The following is an 18745-nucleotide window of genomic DNA, read 5'->3' as shown; positions in this document are numbered from 1 at the left end:
GCAATGGCAGGTAGTTAGTTAAAGGTGCTATGAAATGCTACAAGGGACTTTAAAATGATAGAAATTCCTCCATATCAACAGGAAGTGAACCTGAAATGCCCAAAAATCAACAGGAAGTGACCCGATATCCACTGGACGTCCGCCATGACTCAAAATAAACAGCAAGTGACCCAATATGTACAGGAAGTGAACCCGAAATGCCCCCAAGGAAACAAGAATTAACCCCAAAATCCCATAATATGAACAGGAATTGACCCGATATCAATAGGAGGTCCAAGATACCTCAAAATAAACAGCATGTGACCCGATATACCAAACATCACAGCAAAGCTACCATCGCAATTTCTCCAGAAATTGAGTGTTCTATTTATGGTAGAGATGTCACACCCAGAATTGCAAAAAAAGAAAATGGGTGCCCCTTGATGCATTGTTTTGGATGGAGTAACTATATAATGGTTACAAAAAAACAGCCACATTGGAGTGCCATATTCATTTTCTACAAGTAAAATGTCATTAGTGCTGTCATTTTCATTTTGGTCAACAGACCTTTAAGCAGAGAGCAGGGCATGGCTTAAGCCTGACTAAATAGACTCCTCCCATAAACAACACTGGATGCCGCTTCACCATCAGCATCATCATCGCGGCATTCAGACAGGTCAGCGGTGCGCTGGCATTCGGTTTTATCCCGCCCTGCTCCCGTAACATGTGATTGGTTGATACCGCGAAGAAGGTGAGACAAAAAAAGCTGGAGCGGAAACTTTGGCGACAGAAGTGATTTTTTTTTTTTGTCCTTTCACAGACATGAGTTTGGGGGAAGCGTGCATTTTCTTGCGAGGCGGGAAAAATATTGTAAGTATCCATTACCAATTGGTTTTTTACTTCGGCAGCATATAGCTTTGTGAGAAGTCAGCTTACTAACTTGCTGTATTGAAATTTCTGAAAGTACTTATTTAAAGTATATTTTTGTCATATTTTAAACTACTTAAATGTTGTAAATGGTGGTGGTACTTGATTGTTGAAATAAAATCTTTTTTGCTCATTTAAGGAGTCCAAAAATAAAAATGTTAAATACTGCATAAAAAAATGACAACTTCAAACTACATTCTCCTCAACTATTTAAATTTGCAGCAAAAATTGGTAAAATCATGCGATTTTTACTGTTTCAAAAGATCCAAATGAACTAAAACCACCGTAGGCTAACTCGAACCTACAGGCAACAATAAGTCTGCAATTAATTAGCGTAATTAAATGGCGCTGAGAAAAAAAAAAAAAAATCAGCTAAAAATGTAATAAACTTGTAAATCAGGGTACACGTACATATGTATGTTGAGGTATTTGGAAAGTAAAACTGAAGAATTAATAGTATTAAAAAAAAACTCATGTGATTTTTACTGATTAAAAAGATCCAATAGAACTACGTCTACCCGGCTCCCTCTACTTGCTAACTCGAACCTATAGACCCTACCCACCGACGTCACAAAATCACGTGATCGCTGTATTGTTCCGCCCCCTTGTCCGTCATTTTGTGTCTGTATTATCAATGGTCTCAATTGATCGAGCAATTTATAATGCATTTCATGGAAGACCTGGTGCTTTTGGATACCGTAAACTCACTTGATGCGTTGCAAAAAAGGTGTTATGTGGAAAAGCTTCAGTTTATCCATTCGCCAGATCCATATTTGATGCCTAAATCGATGTTTTTCGACCCGCTGTCTGCGCCGTATTTGCCAGACATCTGCTAGCTACCCTGATATTTAAAACTATCTTGTCCACACAAAATCAGCCTATTCTCACGAAAGTTTGAAAAACTTTAAGAGCTTGGAGGCTTATAAATACTTCGTTGCTGGTTGGGTGAAACAGGTCCTCGTCCACGAAAATTCGAAAATTCGGCAGGAATCTATCTTGTGCTTGGAAAGGTGAGTTACGAAATTTTCAATTCAAAATCTTTTGTTCTTGCTAACATCCACTGTCAAGTCTAATGTATTTCATGTCATTTGTCAATGGAGCTAGGGCTTTTAATGTTTATATGGTTTAGCGATAGCACTCTCACTACATACATACGTGTATGTTGTCGGCGATTAGCCTAGCAATGATCTTAATTGTGGTTGTCAGCCCCAAACCCTCTAAATATATATTAAATGCATCTTACCAGATATAAAATGACTACTACATAATCTGTGGTAATCGTTTGGAGCCCAGTTTTCTCGTCGAATTGCAGCAGCCCATCTCGCTCTCTCATCTCCGGGTCTCTCGGAATCCGGTAGAACTTCAAGTCTCTCCGTCTTCTCCGTCTATCTTCTCTGTTATTGCAACCGACCGCCACACACGCCTTCACCATTTTGATTATTAATGTTAACGAGCAGAAAAACACGCCGTAAATAGGAGGAATGTACATAGCTGTAACAGGTAAACACGATGTGTTGACGGACAATTGGGCGGCACCAGTCAGGAGGGCGGAGTTGTGACGTCACGTGGGTAGGGTCTATAGCCAACAATAAGTCCACATTTAATTAATGTAATTAATTGACTCTGAGAAAAAAAAATCGGCAAAAACTGTAATAATCTTGTAAATCAGGGTACATGTATGTTGAGGTATTGGGAAAGTAAAACTACAGAAATATAGGTACGGTATTTAGAAGTATGAAAAACAAACAAAAAAACTAATGCGATTTTTACTGCTTAAAAAGATCCAAATGAACTACGATTACCCGGCTCCCTCTACTGGCCAACTCGAACCTACAGGTAACAATAAGTCTGCAAGTAATTAATGTAATTAATTGGCTCTGAGAAAAAAAATCAGCTAAAAATGTAATAAACTTGTAAATCAGGCTACACGTATGTTGAGGTATTTGGAAAGTAAAACTGAAAAATTAGAAGAAAAAAAAATCATGCGATTTGTACTGATTAAAAAGATCCAAATGAACTACAACCACCCGGCTCCCTCTACTAGCTAACTCGAACCTACAGACAACAATAAGTCCACAATTAATTAATGTAATTAATTGACTCTGAGAAAAAAAAAAAAAATCATCGAAAACTGTAATAAACTTGTAAATCAGGGTACATGTATGTTGAGGTATTCGGAAAGTAAAACTGAAGAAATATAGGTAATTAGAAGTTTGAAAAAGACAAAATTATGGGATTTTTACTGCTTAAAAAGATCCAAATAAACTACGACCAACCGGCTCCCTCTACTGGCTAACTCGAACCTACAGGCAACAATAAGTCTGCAATTAATTAATTGGCTCTGAGAAAAAAATAATAATAATAATAATAAACTTGAAAATCAGGGTACATTTATGTTGAGGTATTTGGAAAGTAAAACTGAAGAAAAGTAGGGAATTAGAAGTAAAAAAAAAAAAAAAAAAAAGCAATTTTTACTGCTTAGAAAGATTCAAATGAACCACGAACACCCGGCTCCCTCCACTGGCTAACTGGAACCTATAGGCAAAAATAAGTCTGCAATGAATTAATGTAATTAATTGACTCTGAGGAAAAAAAACAGCTAAAAATGTAATAAACTTGTAAATCAGGGCACGTGCATGTTGAGGTATTAGGAAAGTAAAACTGAAGAACTATAGGTAATTAGAAATATTTTTGAAAAAGGCAAAATTATGGGATTTTTACTGCTTAAAAAGTTCCAAATGAACTACGACCACCCGGCTTCCTTTACTGGCTAACTTGAACCCATAGGCAACAATAAGTCTGCAATATTTAATGTAATTAATTGGCTATAAGGAAAAAAAACAGCTAAAAATGTAATAAACTTGCAAATTGAGGGTACTTGTATGTTGAGGTATTTGGAAAGTAAAACTGAAGAAAGATAAGTAATTAGAAGTAGAACGAAAAATCTGCAGAAATCGGGGGTATACAGTCATGTGAAAAAATTAAGACACCCTATGGAAGCCTGTGTGTTTTCTAGGATATTTGGTCACTGATATTTAATATCAATTTTAACAATTTGGAGAGATTCACGCAATCGAACTAAACAATTAAAACAAAACAAAAAAAAGGTTTTTTAAATAACTTTCTGTAAAATGTAATTTTAAATAAATGCAATTTTCGTTAAGGAATAAATTAGGACACACCCACATTCAATCCCACTTAAAATGGCTAAAGTCACACACAGGGGTATCACATTAGGTGCACATGATTTGAACATCATTACCCAGTGTTTTGAAGTAGGCTTGCCTTACTTAAACCTCACATTTAGTTTGGTGTGCCCATGACTGTTGAAGTGAGAGAAAACACCATGGTGAGATCAAAGGAGCTGTCTGAGGCTTTCAGAAAGAAGATTGTAGACGCTTACAAGTTTGGTAAGGGATTTCAAAAGATCTTAAAAGAATATAAAACCAGCCATTCCACTGTCTGGAAAATAGTCTTCAAGTAGAGGACATTCAAAACAACTGCCAACATCCAAGGTCTGGCAGTCCAAGCAAGTCCACCCCGAGAAAGAAGTCTCCAAAACCCCTAAAATGTCATCACGGAACCTACAGCAGGCTTATGCGACTGTTGATCTGAAAGTGCATGCCGCTACAATCAGAAAGAGACTTCACAAGTTTAACCTTCATGCGAGGTCTGCAAAGAGGAAACCTTTGCTCTCCAAGAAAAACATGAAGGCCAGACTGAAGTTTGCCAGAGTGAATGTAGACAAAGACCAGGACTTCTGTTACAATGTTTTTTGGACAGATGAATCTAAAACTGAATTATTTGGACACCAGAACAGAGGACATGTTTGGCGCAAACCCAGCACAGCATTCCAGGAAAAGAACCTCATACCAACTGTGAAGCATGGAGGAGGAAGTGTCATGGTTTGGGGATGCTTTGCTGCAGCAGGACCTGGCCAGCTCACCAGCTTAGAATTCTATCGTGTATCAGAGGGGGCTTGAGGAACATATGAGATCATCTGTTTTCACATGACTGTATATATTTATTTTTTAAGTTTAAATGTTATGATTAATTAAAAAAAATAAAGATTTACAAAGGACATATCTGTTGATAAGTTCATGATCTTATCTCAAACTCCTATAAATTCACAGCAGAAGGACGTCCAATTGCGAACATGTACTGCATTTTAAAAGACCATGTTCCATGACCGATTGTTACACAGATTATTGTTGTTTATCACTAGTAGATGTCCAATCCATTTGAAGTGGGAGGGTGGCAGCGAATGAACGTTCGTTCATTCGCTGCCACCCTCCCACTTCAAACGGATTGGACGTCTAGCGCCGTCAATGGCAGCAAATGAGTTACGAGATTTGTCAAAATTTCTCCTAATTTTAATGCTCTTGCTCCCACACAGTCAAGGGATCTGGCAGACGACGAGATAGACGGTAAGCTACGTTTCTGTAGCGTGTTTTGGCTTCCGTGGCTTTACGCCCGACTGAGGGATTTGCTTGGCGTTTGTGCAGAACTGCGCGATGCCTTTAATGAGTTTGACAAGGACAAGGACGGCCTGATCAGCTGCAAGGACTTGGGTAACCTGATGAGGACCATGGGCTACATGCCCACTGAGATGGAACTCATCGAGTTGGGACAAAACATCAACATGAACCGTGAGTCGGGATATTTTGTAAAAAACTTAAAAGTAGGGCCGCCACGAGCAGTCGAGTAATTTACAAGTAAACGATGATCAAATTAGTCGACAGCTATATATTTGTTTGGAGACGTTGTGATTTTGCAAGTTCATCCACTTAAAATTTTTTGAAAAGATTCAAATTACATTTTGCTGCTTCGAGTATTCTTTTAATTGAAGTGATGTTGTAATGGTTTGTTTTGAAAGTGTTTGCATTTAGTTTTATTGATTTGGGCGGATACACTGCCCTCTAGTGGTACGGTGAATATAACTCATTTCACATGGGTGAATCCAGCTGCTCCTTGTTAAGACCAACATAAGCTAAGTTTTTGTTTACGCTAATGTTTTCTAATGGATTTCTAATTTAGTTTATTGGTAAATTTAGCCGTTTTTTGTGGGAATATGTGTTATGAATATATGTTGTGTATGTGTGTGTGAACCATTTGTTAAGAGCATTGTTAAAAAAAAAAAAAAAAAGTTAACCATTTTATAGCATTTAAGCTAGCAGACTTTTGCTATGTAAGTTAGCCAATTGTTCTTTTGTTGTACTTAGATCCTCATTCATTTATTTTTTATCATACCGTTTGAGACTCAGCTCAGGTATTTTAATTTGTTATGTTCCTTATCCAAATACTTGATTATTTGAACAAACTCATCGATGAATTGACGACTAAAATAAATGATAGCTGCAGCCCTAATATATACTGTATACAGGATATTATATATATATATATATATATATATATATATATATATATATATATATATATATATATATATATATATATATATACAGTATATGTACAGTATATATAGACTGTATACAGTATATACAGCATATGTACATACATACATACATACCTATACATACTGTACACAAATATTATATATTCTCTTATTTAATCTTCAAAATATGTATAACATTAACTGTTTTAATTAGAATTTAAATTAAATATTATAAAACAATGCAAATTTTTTTTTCTTCCATTCATTTTATAATTTTTAAAAAGTTCAAATTTGTAAAAAGTAGGAAAAATTTACTCTATATAAAATAAATATAAAAGAAATATTCTCTTACTAATTTTTAAATGTTCAATTTTTGTTCAAGTCAAACAAAAAGTATTTTCATTAATTTGATAATTTTGAAAATGTGTATTAAATTTGAAAAATGTAGAAAAAACGCCATATTTTAAAATTTAATATATTCATATGTATACATATATACACACACCCATATATACATACAGTATATATATATATATATACTGTATAAACCAAAAATAAATATTTTTTTATTTTCTAATATTCAAAATTTTAATATTTTTTTATCTATTTGATCATTTTTAAAATGTGTTTTAAATTTTTAAAAAGTAAATATATATATATATATATATATATATATATATATATATATATATATATATATATATATATATATATATACTGTTCGTAAAATTTTTTTTTTAAATGTATACAGTGGGGAGAACAAGTATTTGATACACAGTCAATGGGAAAACCCATTAGCAGTGTATCAAATACTTGTTCTCCCCACTGTATATAACAGAAATATTCTCTTGTTCAGGATTCTCAAAAATGTTTAGTTTTTTAGGTAAAATAGTCTTTTTCATCAATTCGATAAAGTGTGTATTAAAATGTATAAAAGTAGAAAAAAATACTGTATATAAAAATGAAAAAATATAAAAAATATTTCCGATTCAGGATTCTTATTGTTAGAAATATTTGTAATTTTATTAAGATAAAAAAAAAAATCCTCAGCTTGATTATTCTTGAAATGTGTGTTAAACTTTTTGAAAGGTAGACAAAATACTATATATAAAAATAAAAAATATATATAACATAAAAGAAATATTTTTCCATTTATTATTTTCTGTAAGTAAAAACAGATACAGTATTCTAAAATGTGTGTCATTACTCTTTAAACAAATCCTTTGAATAAAAAAGAAAAACACGCTAATTTGCCTTTTAACTTTCGTAGACGTATGTAAAAGTGTTATTTTGTCCTTCAGTTGGTGGCCGCGTGGACTTTGAGGACTTTGTGGATTTGATGGCCCCCAAACTTTTGGCGGAAACAGCGGGCATGATTGGCGTCAAAGAGCTGAAAAACGCCTTTAAAGAGGTTCGACTTCTACTGCCGAAAGCTGGCGACCGTTTTAACCCTTTGATCAGCTGACCCAACGTTTTTCTCACGGTAGTTTGATGCGGACGGCGATGGCGAGATCACCACAGAAGAGCTGCGGTCGGCCATGATCAAGCTGATGGGGGAGCACATGAGCAGGCGGGAGATCGACGCCATCGTCAAAGAGGCCGACGACAACGGGGACGGAACGGTAGATTTTGAAGGTACAAAAAGTGAAAATTGTTTACGAACCTTGACTTATGAGTGAGTTCAGTTTTCTACTTTTGAAATGAAATTGTATGAATAAACTCGCACCTCAGAAACTTTCACTGTAAATTAAATTGAGTTTATCACGAGTAGACGTCCCATCCATTTGAACTAGGGAGGGTGGCAGCGAATTAAAGTGCCTTTATTCGCTACACGCCCTCCAACTTCGAATGTATTGGACGTCTATGGCCATCAATGTCCGCCAATTACATTAAACATGTATAAATACAAATGCATGTGCATAAAATTACATAAGAACTTAAGAATACGGGTTATGAACGACTTCCTACGCTGGTGACGCAACCCGAATTTATGCGTAAGTCAGTATTAACCCTTAAAGAACCCATAAATCTGAAAATAACTGTCCAAAAAGTCCAAAAGTGTAGCATTTTGTTTAATAATGGACGGTACACTGCCCTCTGGTGGCAGCGTTGGGTCTGGCTGGACTGTTGCCTTGTATGACTGAGGAGCAGACTTCGACGCATGACATGGAAAAAGGATAGCTGTGCCCTGGTTTAGCCCAAATTAGGCTGTAAGTTGTTTCAGCTAATATATGTTTGTGTGTGCATTTGTAACTAAGTTCAGAGCTACAGTTTGTGAGCGATTTGCTATGAGATTTATCAATACGTTAGCATTCGTAGCATTTAAGATGGCGGGCTTTTGTTTGGCAAATTAGGCTTTTAAATCTACTAAATTTACATATTGATCGGACCAGACGAACATTTGAACACCAATTGTTTTGTGTCAAGTGTTATATTGTTAAAATGCTTGTCGTTTTGAAAATAAGCGTACATACACTGCTGGCCAAAAGTATTGGCACCCCTGCAATTCTGTCAGATAACGCTCAATTTCTCCCAGAAAATAATTGCAATTAAATGATTTGGTAGTAATATCTTCATTTATTTTGCTTGCAATGAAAAAACACAAAAGGGAATGAAAAAAATTGAATCATTATCATTTTCTACAAAACTCCAAAAATGGGCCGGACATAAGTATTGGCACCCTCATTCTAATACTTTAGACAAAATAACTGCGAATAACCGCTTCCGGTATCCATCAATGAGTTTCTTACAATGTCCTGCTGGAATTTTAGACCATTCTTCTTTGGCCAACTGCTTCAGGTCTCTGAGATTTGAAGGGTGCCTTCTCCGAACTGCCACTTTCAGATCTCTCCATAGGTGTTTTTATGGGACTCAGGTCTGGACGCATTGTTGGCCACTTTAGAAGTCTCCAGTGCTTTCTCTCAAAACATTTTCTAGTGCTTTTTGAAGTGTGTTAAGGGTCATTGTCCTGCTGGAGGACCTATGACCTCTGAAAGTGACCCAGCTTTCTCACATTGGGCCCTACATTATGCAGCAAAAATTGTTGGTAGTCTTCAGACTTCATAATGCCATGCACACAGTCAAGCAGTCCAGTGCCAGAGGTAGCAAAGCAACCCCAAAACATCAGGGAACCTCCACCATGTTTGACTGTGTTCTTTTCTTTGTAAGCCTCGTTTTTTTCCTATAAAAAATGTTAATGCCTTTTCCCAAAAAGCTCTACTTTTGTCTCATCTGACAGGAGAATATTCTTCCAAAACGTTTTTGGCTTTCTCAGGTACGTTTTGGCAAACTACAGCCAGGCTTTTTTTTATGTCTCTGGGTCAGAAGTGGGGTCTTCCGGGGTATCCTACCATAGAGTCCCTTTTCATTCAGACACCAACAGATAGTACGGGTTGACACTGTTGTCCCCTCGGACTTCAGGACAGCTTGAACGTGTTTGAATGTTAGTCTTCTTTAAACACCATCCGCACAATCATTCGTTGAAATCTCTCGTCAATATTTCTTTTCCGTCCATATCTAGGTTAACCACAGTGCCATGGGCTTTACACTTATTGATGACACTGCACACGGTAGACACAGGAACATTCAGGCTTTTGGAGATGGACTTGTAGCCTTGAGATTGCCCATGCCGCCTCACAATTTTGCTTCTCAAGTTCTCCGACAGTTCTTTGGTCTTTCTTTTCTCCATGCTCAATGTGGTACACACAAGGACACAGGACTGAGGTTGAGTCAACTTTAATCCATTTTAACTGGCTGCAATTGTGATTTAGTTATTGCCACCACCTGTTACGTGCCACAGGTAAGTAACAGGTGCTGTTAATTTCACAAATTGGAGAAGCATCACATGATTTTTCAAATGGTGCCAATACTTTTGTCGGGCTGATTTTTGGAGTTTTGTGTAAAATGACAAAGATTTATTTTTTTCCCCATTCTCATTTGTGTTTTTTCATTGCAAGCTAAATAAATGAAGATATTTCTATCAAAGCATTTGTAATTGCAATCATTTTCTGTGGGAAATTGAGCATTATCTGACAGAATGACAGGGTTGCCAATACTTTTGGCCAGCAGTGTATGTTACAGCTTTACAAATGGTCAAAAGTGAAGGAAGTGAAATCTTCAAAATGCCCAATTGCCTTGTTTGCTGTCTGTAAAGCTGGACAACTTCACGTTCAGTGAGGACAGAACACGTCATATTAAAAAAGTAAAGTTAAAAAAAAAAAAAAAAAGATACTGTGAGGTACAATAAGTGCTGTTTATGCGACAAAAAAAAAAAAAAAAAAAACGACTCAAGACCAAATGGCGGATGAGACTCCGGCACCATAAAGTTGAAATCGCATAAATAGAGTACGTCATAAACCGTGGACTACATGTAGCCTTAATTCATCCTCATTTGCATGTAATAGTAATGGTCGCTGTAAGAGAGAGGAATAACGTCATGATAGAAGAAAAAGTGAGTAAATAAACCACCAGAAAAAGTTGCTGGATTTGTCTCCATTCACTTTTGACAAAAAAAAGTCGCCAAGAGGCATCGGAAAGTCGACAGATTTAGCGAGAAAGCCGCCAAGTTGGCAACACTGAATCCGTAAATTTTTTAAATATTCCTTCCAAAACTGGAATTGATTTTTTATTTATTGTTTTTATTTTCTATAGATAAAAATAATGATAATCATGACATGCATTTATTTTCCAATGAATTGCATTTATGTAATTAGCATTTTTTTTAGGTTTTGGCACGTGACAAAAAAAAGTTCAAGCGCGCTTAAGTCAAGGTAGCGCTGTTTGAGCGCCAATACAGTATTTCACTTTTTACAAGAGTAACAATCCTTTCTCTCTCCAACAGAGTTTGTCAGGATGATGTCGCACCAATGACCACGCTGGCCGATGGAGGACGCGCCTTCGCACCTTCACATTCGCCCACTCCATTCAACTTTCTATTTTGTCATTATTTAACTTTTTCACCATTGACGGCAATAGACAGCCAGTCCAAATAAGGGCGCTTTCACACTAGAAATGTTTGGTCCGAACTCATAGTCTACTTCGTTTTGTAAAAACGTTCGTCCACGTGATGTTACTCTGAAAGTTCAGTTGGCGCAGTGTGAATGCTGAACTATTTTAACAACTCATTTGCATCAAGTGTTGCTGTGAGGTAGCTCTCCAACTGGACCCTGGTCCTCTTGGTCTAGTGTGAAAGCGCCCTAGAAGTCTGTCATGGACAGTGCACAGTGGTCTTGCACAGTGTACTATATGTCAGCGACAGACACAGTAATACTTTAGCCACCAATGGCAGCGCTGAACATCCAATCCATTTGAACCGAGAGGGTTAGCAGAGAATGAACATTCGTTTATTCGCTGCCCACCCTTCCAGTTCAAATGTATTGGATGTCTGCTTATTATTAGCTTATCATTAGAGAGAAGTGAGAACGAAAAGTGGTATTTGGTATGTGGCAAAATGGATTTTGCCATGTGGCACTTTTTTTTTGCCATGTAGCATTTTTTTTGGGGGGGGTATGTGGGAAAATGAATTCAGGTGTGTGGCATTTTTTTGTATGTGGCATAATGGATTTTGGCACGTGGCATTTATTTTTGTTATGTAGCAAAATGGATTTTGGCATGCGGCATTTTTTTGCAACGTGGAAAAATTAATTTTGGCATGCGGCATTTTTTTGCCACTTGGCATTTTTTGGGGGGTATGTGGGAAAATGAATTTTGGCATGTGGCATTTTTTTTGCCATGTGGCAGTTTTGTGTGGGTGGCAAAATGGATTTTGGCCCATGGCTTTTTTTGTACTATGTAGCAAAATGCATTTTGGCATGTCGCATTTTTTTGTATGTGGCAAAATGGATTTTGGCATGTGCCATTTTTTTTTGCCACGTGGCATTTTTTGGGGGGGTATGTGGGAAAATGAATTTAGGCATGTGGCATTTTTTATGTATGTGGCATAATGGATTTTGGCATGTGGCATTTTTTTTTTTTGTTATGTAGCAAAATGGATTTTGGCATGCGGCATTTTTTTTGCCACGTGAAAAAAAATATTTTTGGCATGCGGCATTTTTTTGCCACGTGGCATTTTTTGGGGGGGTATGTGGGAAAATGAATTTTGGCATGTGGCATTTTTTCGTCATGTGGGATTTTTTTATTGTAGGTGGCAAAATGGATTTGGCCTATGGCTTTTTTTTATGTAGCAAACTGGATTTTGGCATGTGCCATTTTTTGCTATGTGGCAAAATGTATTTTGGCATGTGGCATTTTTGGGGGGTATGTGGGAAAATGAATTTTGGCATGTGGCATTTTTTTTTGCCATGTGGCATTTTTTTTGTATGTGGCAAAATGGATTTTGACATGTGGCATTTTCTTGCCATGTGGCAAAATGTATTTTGCCATGTGGCATTTTTTTGGTATGCAGCAAAATGGATTTTGGCATGTGGCAATTTTTTTTGGTATATAGTAAAAATGATTTTGGCATGTGCCATTTTTTTGCCATGTGGCAAAATGTCTTTGGCATGTGGCATTTTTTTCGTCTGTGGCAAAATCAATTTTGCCACATTTCAAATACCACTTTTTGTTCTCGGCCCTGCTGAATCATTAGGTGCAGGTAATATAAATACACTAGCTTGAAGACTTCCATTATTTAGTATACAGAATATCTGTTAGAAAAAAAAAAAGTTGTAACATTTATCCAAACGCAAATCCTGCCCCCAACCCCCCACCAAAACCAAGCTAGTTGCATAACACATAGCCGACTGGTTGTATAATAAATGCTGATCTATGGATGTTCTGGAGTTGGGATTTGGAAAATAAAAAATAATGCAGTCCAACATCGTGCTGAAATGTTTTGGGATTAAGGAAGCGCATCTGCCTTGGATTTGGAGGAGCGTCAGGATAAAGAGATTGCGCCGCCCAAAATGGTGAAGTCCACAAGAGTGATTTTGAGTCCTTGCAAAAGTCAAAGGATGTCGTGTTTCAACGACTAATAGGATTTCATGAGGGGATTAAGATTTTTTCAGAAACAATGCACTTTTCTCGGAAATGTGGGAATGAAGATGATCATTTTTGGTTTTGAAGTTAAAAAGGGAAAGGTTTCACGGTAAAATGTGATATTTCGTGTTAAAATGTGAAAATAATCGCATAAATGTTTCACATTTTAATATGAAGCCTTTTTTGTTGCAATGGTTTACATGTTTTACTCTTAAATTGCATGTTTTACCGTGATAACTTTCAAAAAATATCCTAATTTTAGACATTTAAGATTCGTGTTTTAACGTAATAAACGTCACATTTTAATATGAATACTTTTTAACGTGATGAGTTACGTTTTATCGTGATAATTAAAATTTTAAAAAAGTTTGTTTTAACGCATTATTTTTTGCATTTTTACGTTGTCATCATGTGATTTTTTAATGCAAGTTTTACATTTTATAGTGGTAAATTTGACATTTTCACAGGATGATTTTGACGTTTCATCCTGACTAAGTTTGAAAATTTGAGATTCATGTTTTAACATCATGAATGGCACATTCTACATATTTTACTGGTAATTTGCATGTTTTATTGTGATAAATCTTTTAAGTTTTTACATTTTAACATGAAAATACATTATACATGTCATGTTATTTTTTAACACAATTTTCCTGTTTTATCATGATGACTCTGACATTTTGATGGGATGATTTTTACGTTTCATCCTGACCAATTTTGAAAATGTAACATTTGTGTTTTAACATCATGAACGTCGCATTTTAACGCGAAAAATTTCACATTTTAACATGAAGACATTTTTGTTGTCACAGTTTAAATATTTTACTCGTAAATTGCGTATGTTATTGTGATAAATTTTTCCAAGTTTTCACAATTTAACATGAAAAATGTTTGCAATATATACGTATGTGGCAAGTTATTTTTTACGCGAGTTTCATGTTTTATTGTGATAATTCTGACATTTTGACGGGATGAGATTCACGATTCATCCTAATTTTAGAAATGTAAGATTCGTGTTTTAACGTCATATACGTCACATTTTCACTTTTTAATTTGAAGCCATTTTTGTTATCACAGTTTACATATTTTATCGTGATAAATTTCAAAAATTCAAAAAGGTTCATGTTTTAATGCGATCATTTTAACGTGAACATTCTTACGTTATAATCATGTTATATTTTATCGCGAGTTTCACGTTTTATGGTGAGGAATTTGACCGGGATGATTTTCATGTTTCATCCTAACCAATATTGAACATTTAAGATGTGTGTTTTAACGTCATGAACGTCACATTTTATCATGAAAATTTTCATACTCGTGATTACTTTTTAACTTGATGAGTTCCACAGTTAAGATAAAATGCAAATTGTAAAATGTTCAATTTAAGTGTCACGTTTTAACTTGATCATTTTTACGTTTTAACGTGATCTGTTGGCTTCATGCGAGGGATTATCACGAAAAGTTTCACGTTTTCACAAGGTAAACATTTTATCAAGATAATTTCCTCATTTCAATATAATACACATGATAACTCAAATTAAACTGAACATTTAAACTGGATTTGTGAAATTCCTCTTTTCTAACTTGACAGTGACTGTGCCCGACATGCATCAGACCGTCGTCGTCAGCGATGGCGTGTCGAATGGGACCAGATGGACGCTGACCTTCGAACGACAATGAATCCAAATGAAGCCATTCACTTTAAGCACATCTGTCACCATCACTCCGCCGATTGGATATAACCGATTATGCGATGTCACAAATCCCCTCGGGCTAACACTGATTTATCACGGGAGGCTGCCGTGAGAAGTAATCAAGTACAAATACTTGATTACAGGGATTTTCATGTTTCCCAATTTAGAGGTGTCTGTTCATTTGCCACCTCATCCATTTCTATTTTCATTGGCATGATTGTTGATGGAATGATGTGACGTAACAGCGGACGTTTTCCCTCATCCAACATCCAGCATCGACCTTTATCGCCTTAATCCCCGATAATCTCTCAGATTGAGTTTCAACGCTGATGCTGCCACTCTGAGCGGGACCTTCGCTCACCTCAAAACATTGAGCACCTCACGCTCAGTTTTCTTTCTGTGAACGAGTCAAAAGTGATAATCTAATCTAATCTGGCGCTATGACCTTTCCCTGCTCACTTGGGATCATTTAATACTAATTTCACAAAATGATGTTATGTAAAGGCTGCGACCTTTTAAAAAAAAAAATGTTTTAATTGTTAAAGACAAACAATTGGGTTAAGCATCTGTTTTTTTTTTTTTTTGAGTGGTTACTTCATTGCCTGCATTGACGGCCATAGATGTCCAATGAAATCCATTAGAACGAGGAGGCCAGCCCTCCCAGTTCAAAATTATTGGACGTCTACAAGTGACAAACTAATGTAAATTCACAGAAAACGGATAAAAAGAGCCACATAATCATACGTGGAGATTAGGGTGACCTAATACGTCATTGCATATAAATGACTTTCAAATATATGAAGTTAAAATTAAAGTTTGTCAATAAAATTTTGTCTATAAAAGTTGCAAGGCAATAAAACAAACAACAAAAATGAATGAAATGAACAAAAACATTTTTTTTTATAATGGGTCAAAAATATTTTTTTTAACAGATCACATGACTAGCATCTTAGAGACGGTCATTTGCTTTGCTTAGCCCCCCCCCCCCCCCCCAAAAAAAACAACTGAGTACAGAAGAGGCAAGATGGATATACGTAGTTTTTTCAAACCTAAGCTTTCAAAAGCGACAACGACTACTGAGCGAGAACCAAGGATGGAAGATGTGGACGACAAATCACCGGAGTTTCAGTTTGCACCACTAAAGACGTTAACCCTGAAAAAAATAATGGGAAGCACAAAAAAAAATAGAAATAAAAATAAAAAATACACGCTAATTTTCAACATATTGTTATAAATGTTCCTAGCTGGAGTATTCAGTCAAAACGGATGCGGCATCTACTTTCCACTAGGTAAAACAGAAAAACACGCGCGCTCACACGCGCACACACACAGCTGGGATGCCTGTATGTACGAGCATGGGTTAAACTAAGGTACTATCTGAGCATATATCTTGTAAGGTAATTTTACTGCTGATACTGCGTTACGGGGTCATCAACATTTTTTGCCCTCGCCCCCCCCCCCCCAAACTCCGCCGATGCAAATATTTGGACGTCTATCATTGTCAATGGCACTGAAATCGTTAGGCAGAGGAGGGTTCGGCCTAGAAATGTATAAATACTTCGATGATAGAAGGCTGGTTATGTGTATAAAATAGATATCGTCACAATTATAGACAAAATGACATTTTCCTCACAATCTCACCACTAAAAGACAAGTTTTTTTGTCCAATGTGTAAGCAAAATTCCAATCAATTTTTAAAATTTAAAAAATTTTTTTTTATCCACAACAAATACAAATATACAAACATGGGATGGACAATTCACATAAAGTCGGCAAATTTACAGCAAAAAATAGAAAAATATTGATAAATAAAAGGGTCAGGGTTATTTTTCAACTTAAGCTGTATTGTTTGCAAAGTCTCTTGGTCCATATAGCCTTGGGGTTCAAAGAAAACCTTAAATCATCCAAGCAAGGGCGTATGTTTGGTCTCAGCATTGGTAGGGACGATATGGCATAACCTGCATGTACACTTTTTGCTGGAGACGGGACATTCATAATCATCAATGCAAAATAAATCTGTATTGACTTATACTATATTTTATGTGCATTGGTTCAACCTACACCGTTCAATTCAAACCTTTGTTTTCAAAAACTACAAAAGAAACGTTTTGAAAACCTTCAGAAAAAAATGCCGGATTTTATGAACAAATTTAAATTGCATTATTTGAACATCAATTATATTATATTAACATACACAATAAATACAAACTTATTATTAATCTCTTAAATATCCAGGAATTAAAAAAAGAAAACACAAAAAAAAAACATTTGTCTTAAGAACACTCAACATTGTCTAAATACAAATACAAATACTGTAACTGAAAACTTTTTTGTCAGGGAATAACAAAAACTTTAAAAAATGAAGCCGTCCTTCAGGTAAAACACTACAGCTTTTGTCAACAAGCACAGCCAAACTCAACAAAAAAATAAAAGCTCCAGTAGGCTGCAATAAGACCACATAAATAAAATAAAAAGTAAAATTGGGGAGATGGGGTTAAACCTCGGTTCGCTACATTTCTCACAGTTAATTTAACGTTAACAGTAGAAAAACATACAGGAGGACACTTCTCTCTAAGTAGCTTCCTACTCGAGTTTTGCAGGTTAGCAAGTTCACACAGTTTAATGTTATGCTAACTCTAAAGCAGGTCAGACTTTCAGTAGCAAAATTAGTGGTGTGTTCCCCACTTCCACAACATTGACGTCTTTTTACATTTCTTACAGTGGCTTCTGCTGGATGAAAAAATAACATCTTAAATCCCCAATATCGCTAAAATCTAATGCGTGTATGTTGGGCGAGAGTGGAGGGGTGGTCAAGTCATCAGCCAATCAAATGTGCTTTTCGGAGTAAAAAGAAAAAAAAAAAAAAAAAATTAAAAAAAATGGACCGGCACATTCAGCTAGTGAAAAGAAGTACATGAAAATCTGAACAATTATGGAAAATAATTCACTTAATAATAATGGGATCAATTACAACAACTAAAACACATAGGAAGACAATCTAAATGACCTGTATAACAGAAGTCATTATATAACGCAAATAATTAAAGTTGGTGGAGATAATTTGAGCATCCCGAAAAGTTGGTAGAGTTTTGTCCCTACCGACCCTATGCAAACCTATGCCCTTGCATCCACGTATCAAGAAAACATTTTCCCAAAAATGTGAAAATTTGGTCTTTGATTTACATATTTTACACTGTGAATGTGGAATTTTGCAAAAATTAAAATAAGATTTGTAACATATAGTATCTATTTCTTGGCCTATCCAATGTTGGATAGGCCAAACAAAATGTCTAAAAAATATTTTCAATGAAGGCTCAACTTTTGAGATGATGAAATTGTTCACGTCAAACCAAAAGTTGTGAGAGTAAGTACATTACCAAAACAATTGGATTTGTCTGCATTTGTACAAAAAGAATATAACGTATCAATATTAATTTTAAATTTTACCATTGTTGTCTTTCCAGGATAACACCTGCGAAGTATTTTGAGTGTGGTTTCTTTAACTTTATTTCTTAATAGATTTTCTAGGCATAAGCCATGTATGTTTCCATTCAATATTTTTAACCGAAACTTTGAGTCAAAGATCGGAATGATACAATTTCCACCTCTGGAGAATATTGTAGTAATCTTCGAGAGCCCTCTGTTATTGCATCAAACACAATAGAATATTTACGAGGTGTAACAACAATACTGTAAGCAGAACAAAATTCTGTATATGTAAAAAATTGACCATCATTCAATAATTGACAAAGAAAATGTTTTGATTGACTCATCT

General features: G+C 35.7%; 1 protein-coding gene across 1 annotated transcript; it reads left to right on the top strand.

The window, feature by feature from the left end:
* The first annotated feature begins 636 nt into the window (after positions 1-636).
* Positions 637-12590, top strand: LOC130909102 (calcium-binding protein 5-like). The gene is made up of 7 exons (XM_057825181.1): positions 637-730; positions 800-849; positions 5303-5333; positions 5412-5555; positions 7603-7712; positions 7789-7936; positions 11142-12590. Exons 2-7 carry the CDS (start codon positions 802-804, stop codon positions 11168-11170), a joined length of 510 nt encoding a protein of 169 aa, XP_057681164.1. The 5' UTR covers positions 637-730; positions 800-801; the 3' UTR covers positions 11171-12590.
* The last annotated feature ends 6155 nt before the right edge of the window (positions 12591-18745 follow it).

This window comes from Corythoichthys intestinalis, chromosome 21 (assembly GCF_030265065.1).
Source record: "Corythoichthys intestinalis isolate RoL2023-P3 chromosome 21, ASM3026506v1, whole genome shotgun sequence".
Taxonomy (NCBI): Eukaryota; Metazoa; Chordata; class Actinopteri; order Syngnathiformes; family Syngnathidae; genus Corythoichthys; species Corythoichthys intestinalis.
The sequence above is the reverse complement of the archived record's forward strand: the minus strand, read 5'-3'. Positions and strand labels throughout refer to the sequence as shown.

Excerpts from the sequence above, each read along its gene's own strand:
- LOC130909102 (XM_057825181.1), top strand. The coding sequence starts at position 802 with ATGAGTTTGGGGGAAGCGTGCATTTTCTTGCGAGGCGGGAAAAATATT. Across the intron at positions 5,334-5,411 it reads GGCAGACGACGAGATAGACG|AACTGCGCGATGCCTTTAAT; the intron begins GTAAGCTACGTT and ends GCGTTTGTGCAG. Across the intron at positions 7,937-11,141 it reads CGGAACGGTAGATTTTGAAG|AGTTTGTCAGGATGATGTCG; the intron begins GTACAAAAAGTG and ends TCTCTCCAACAG.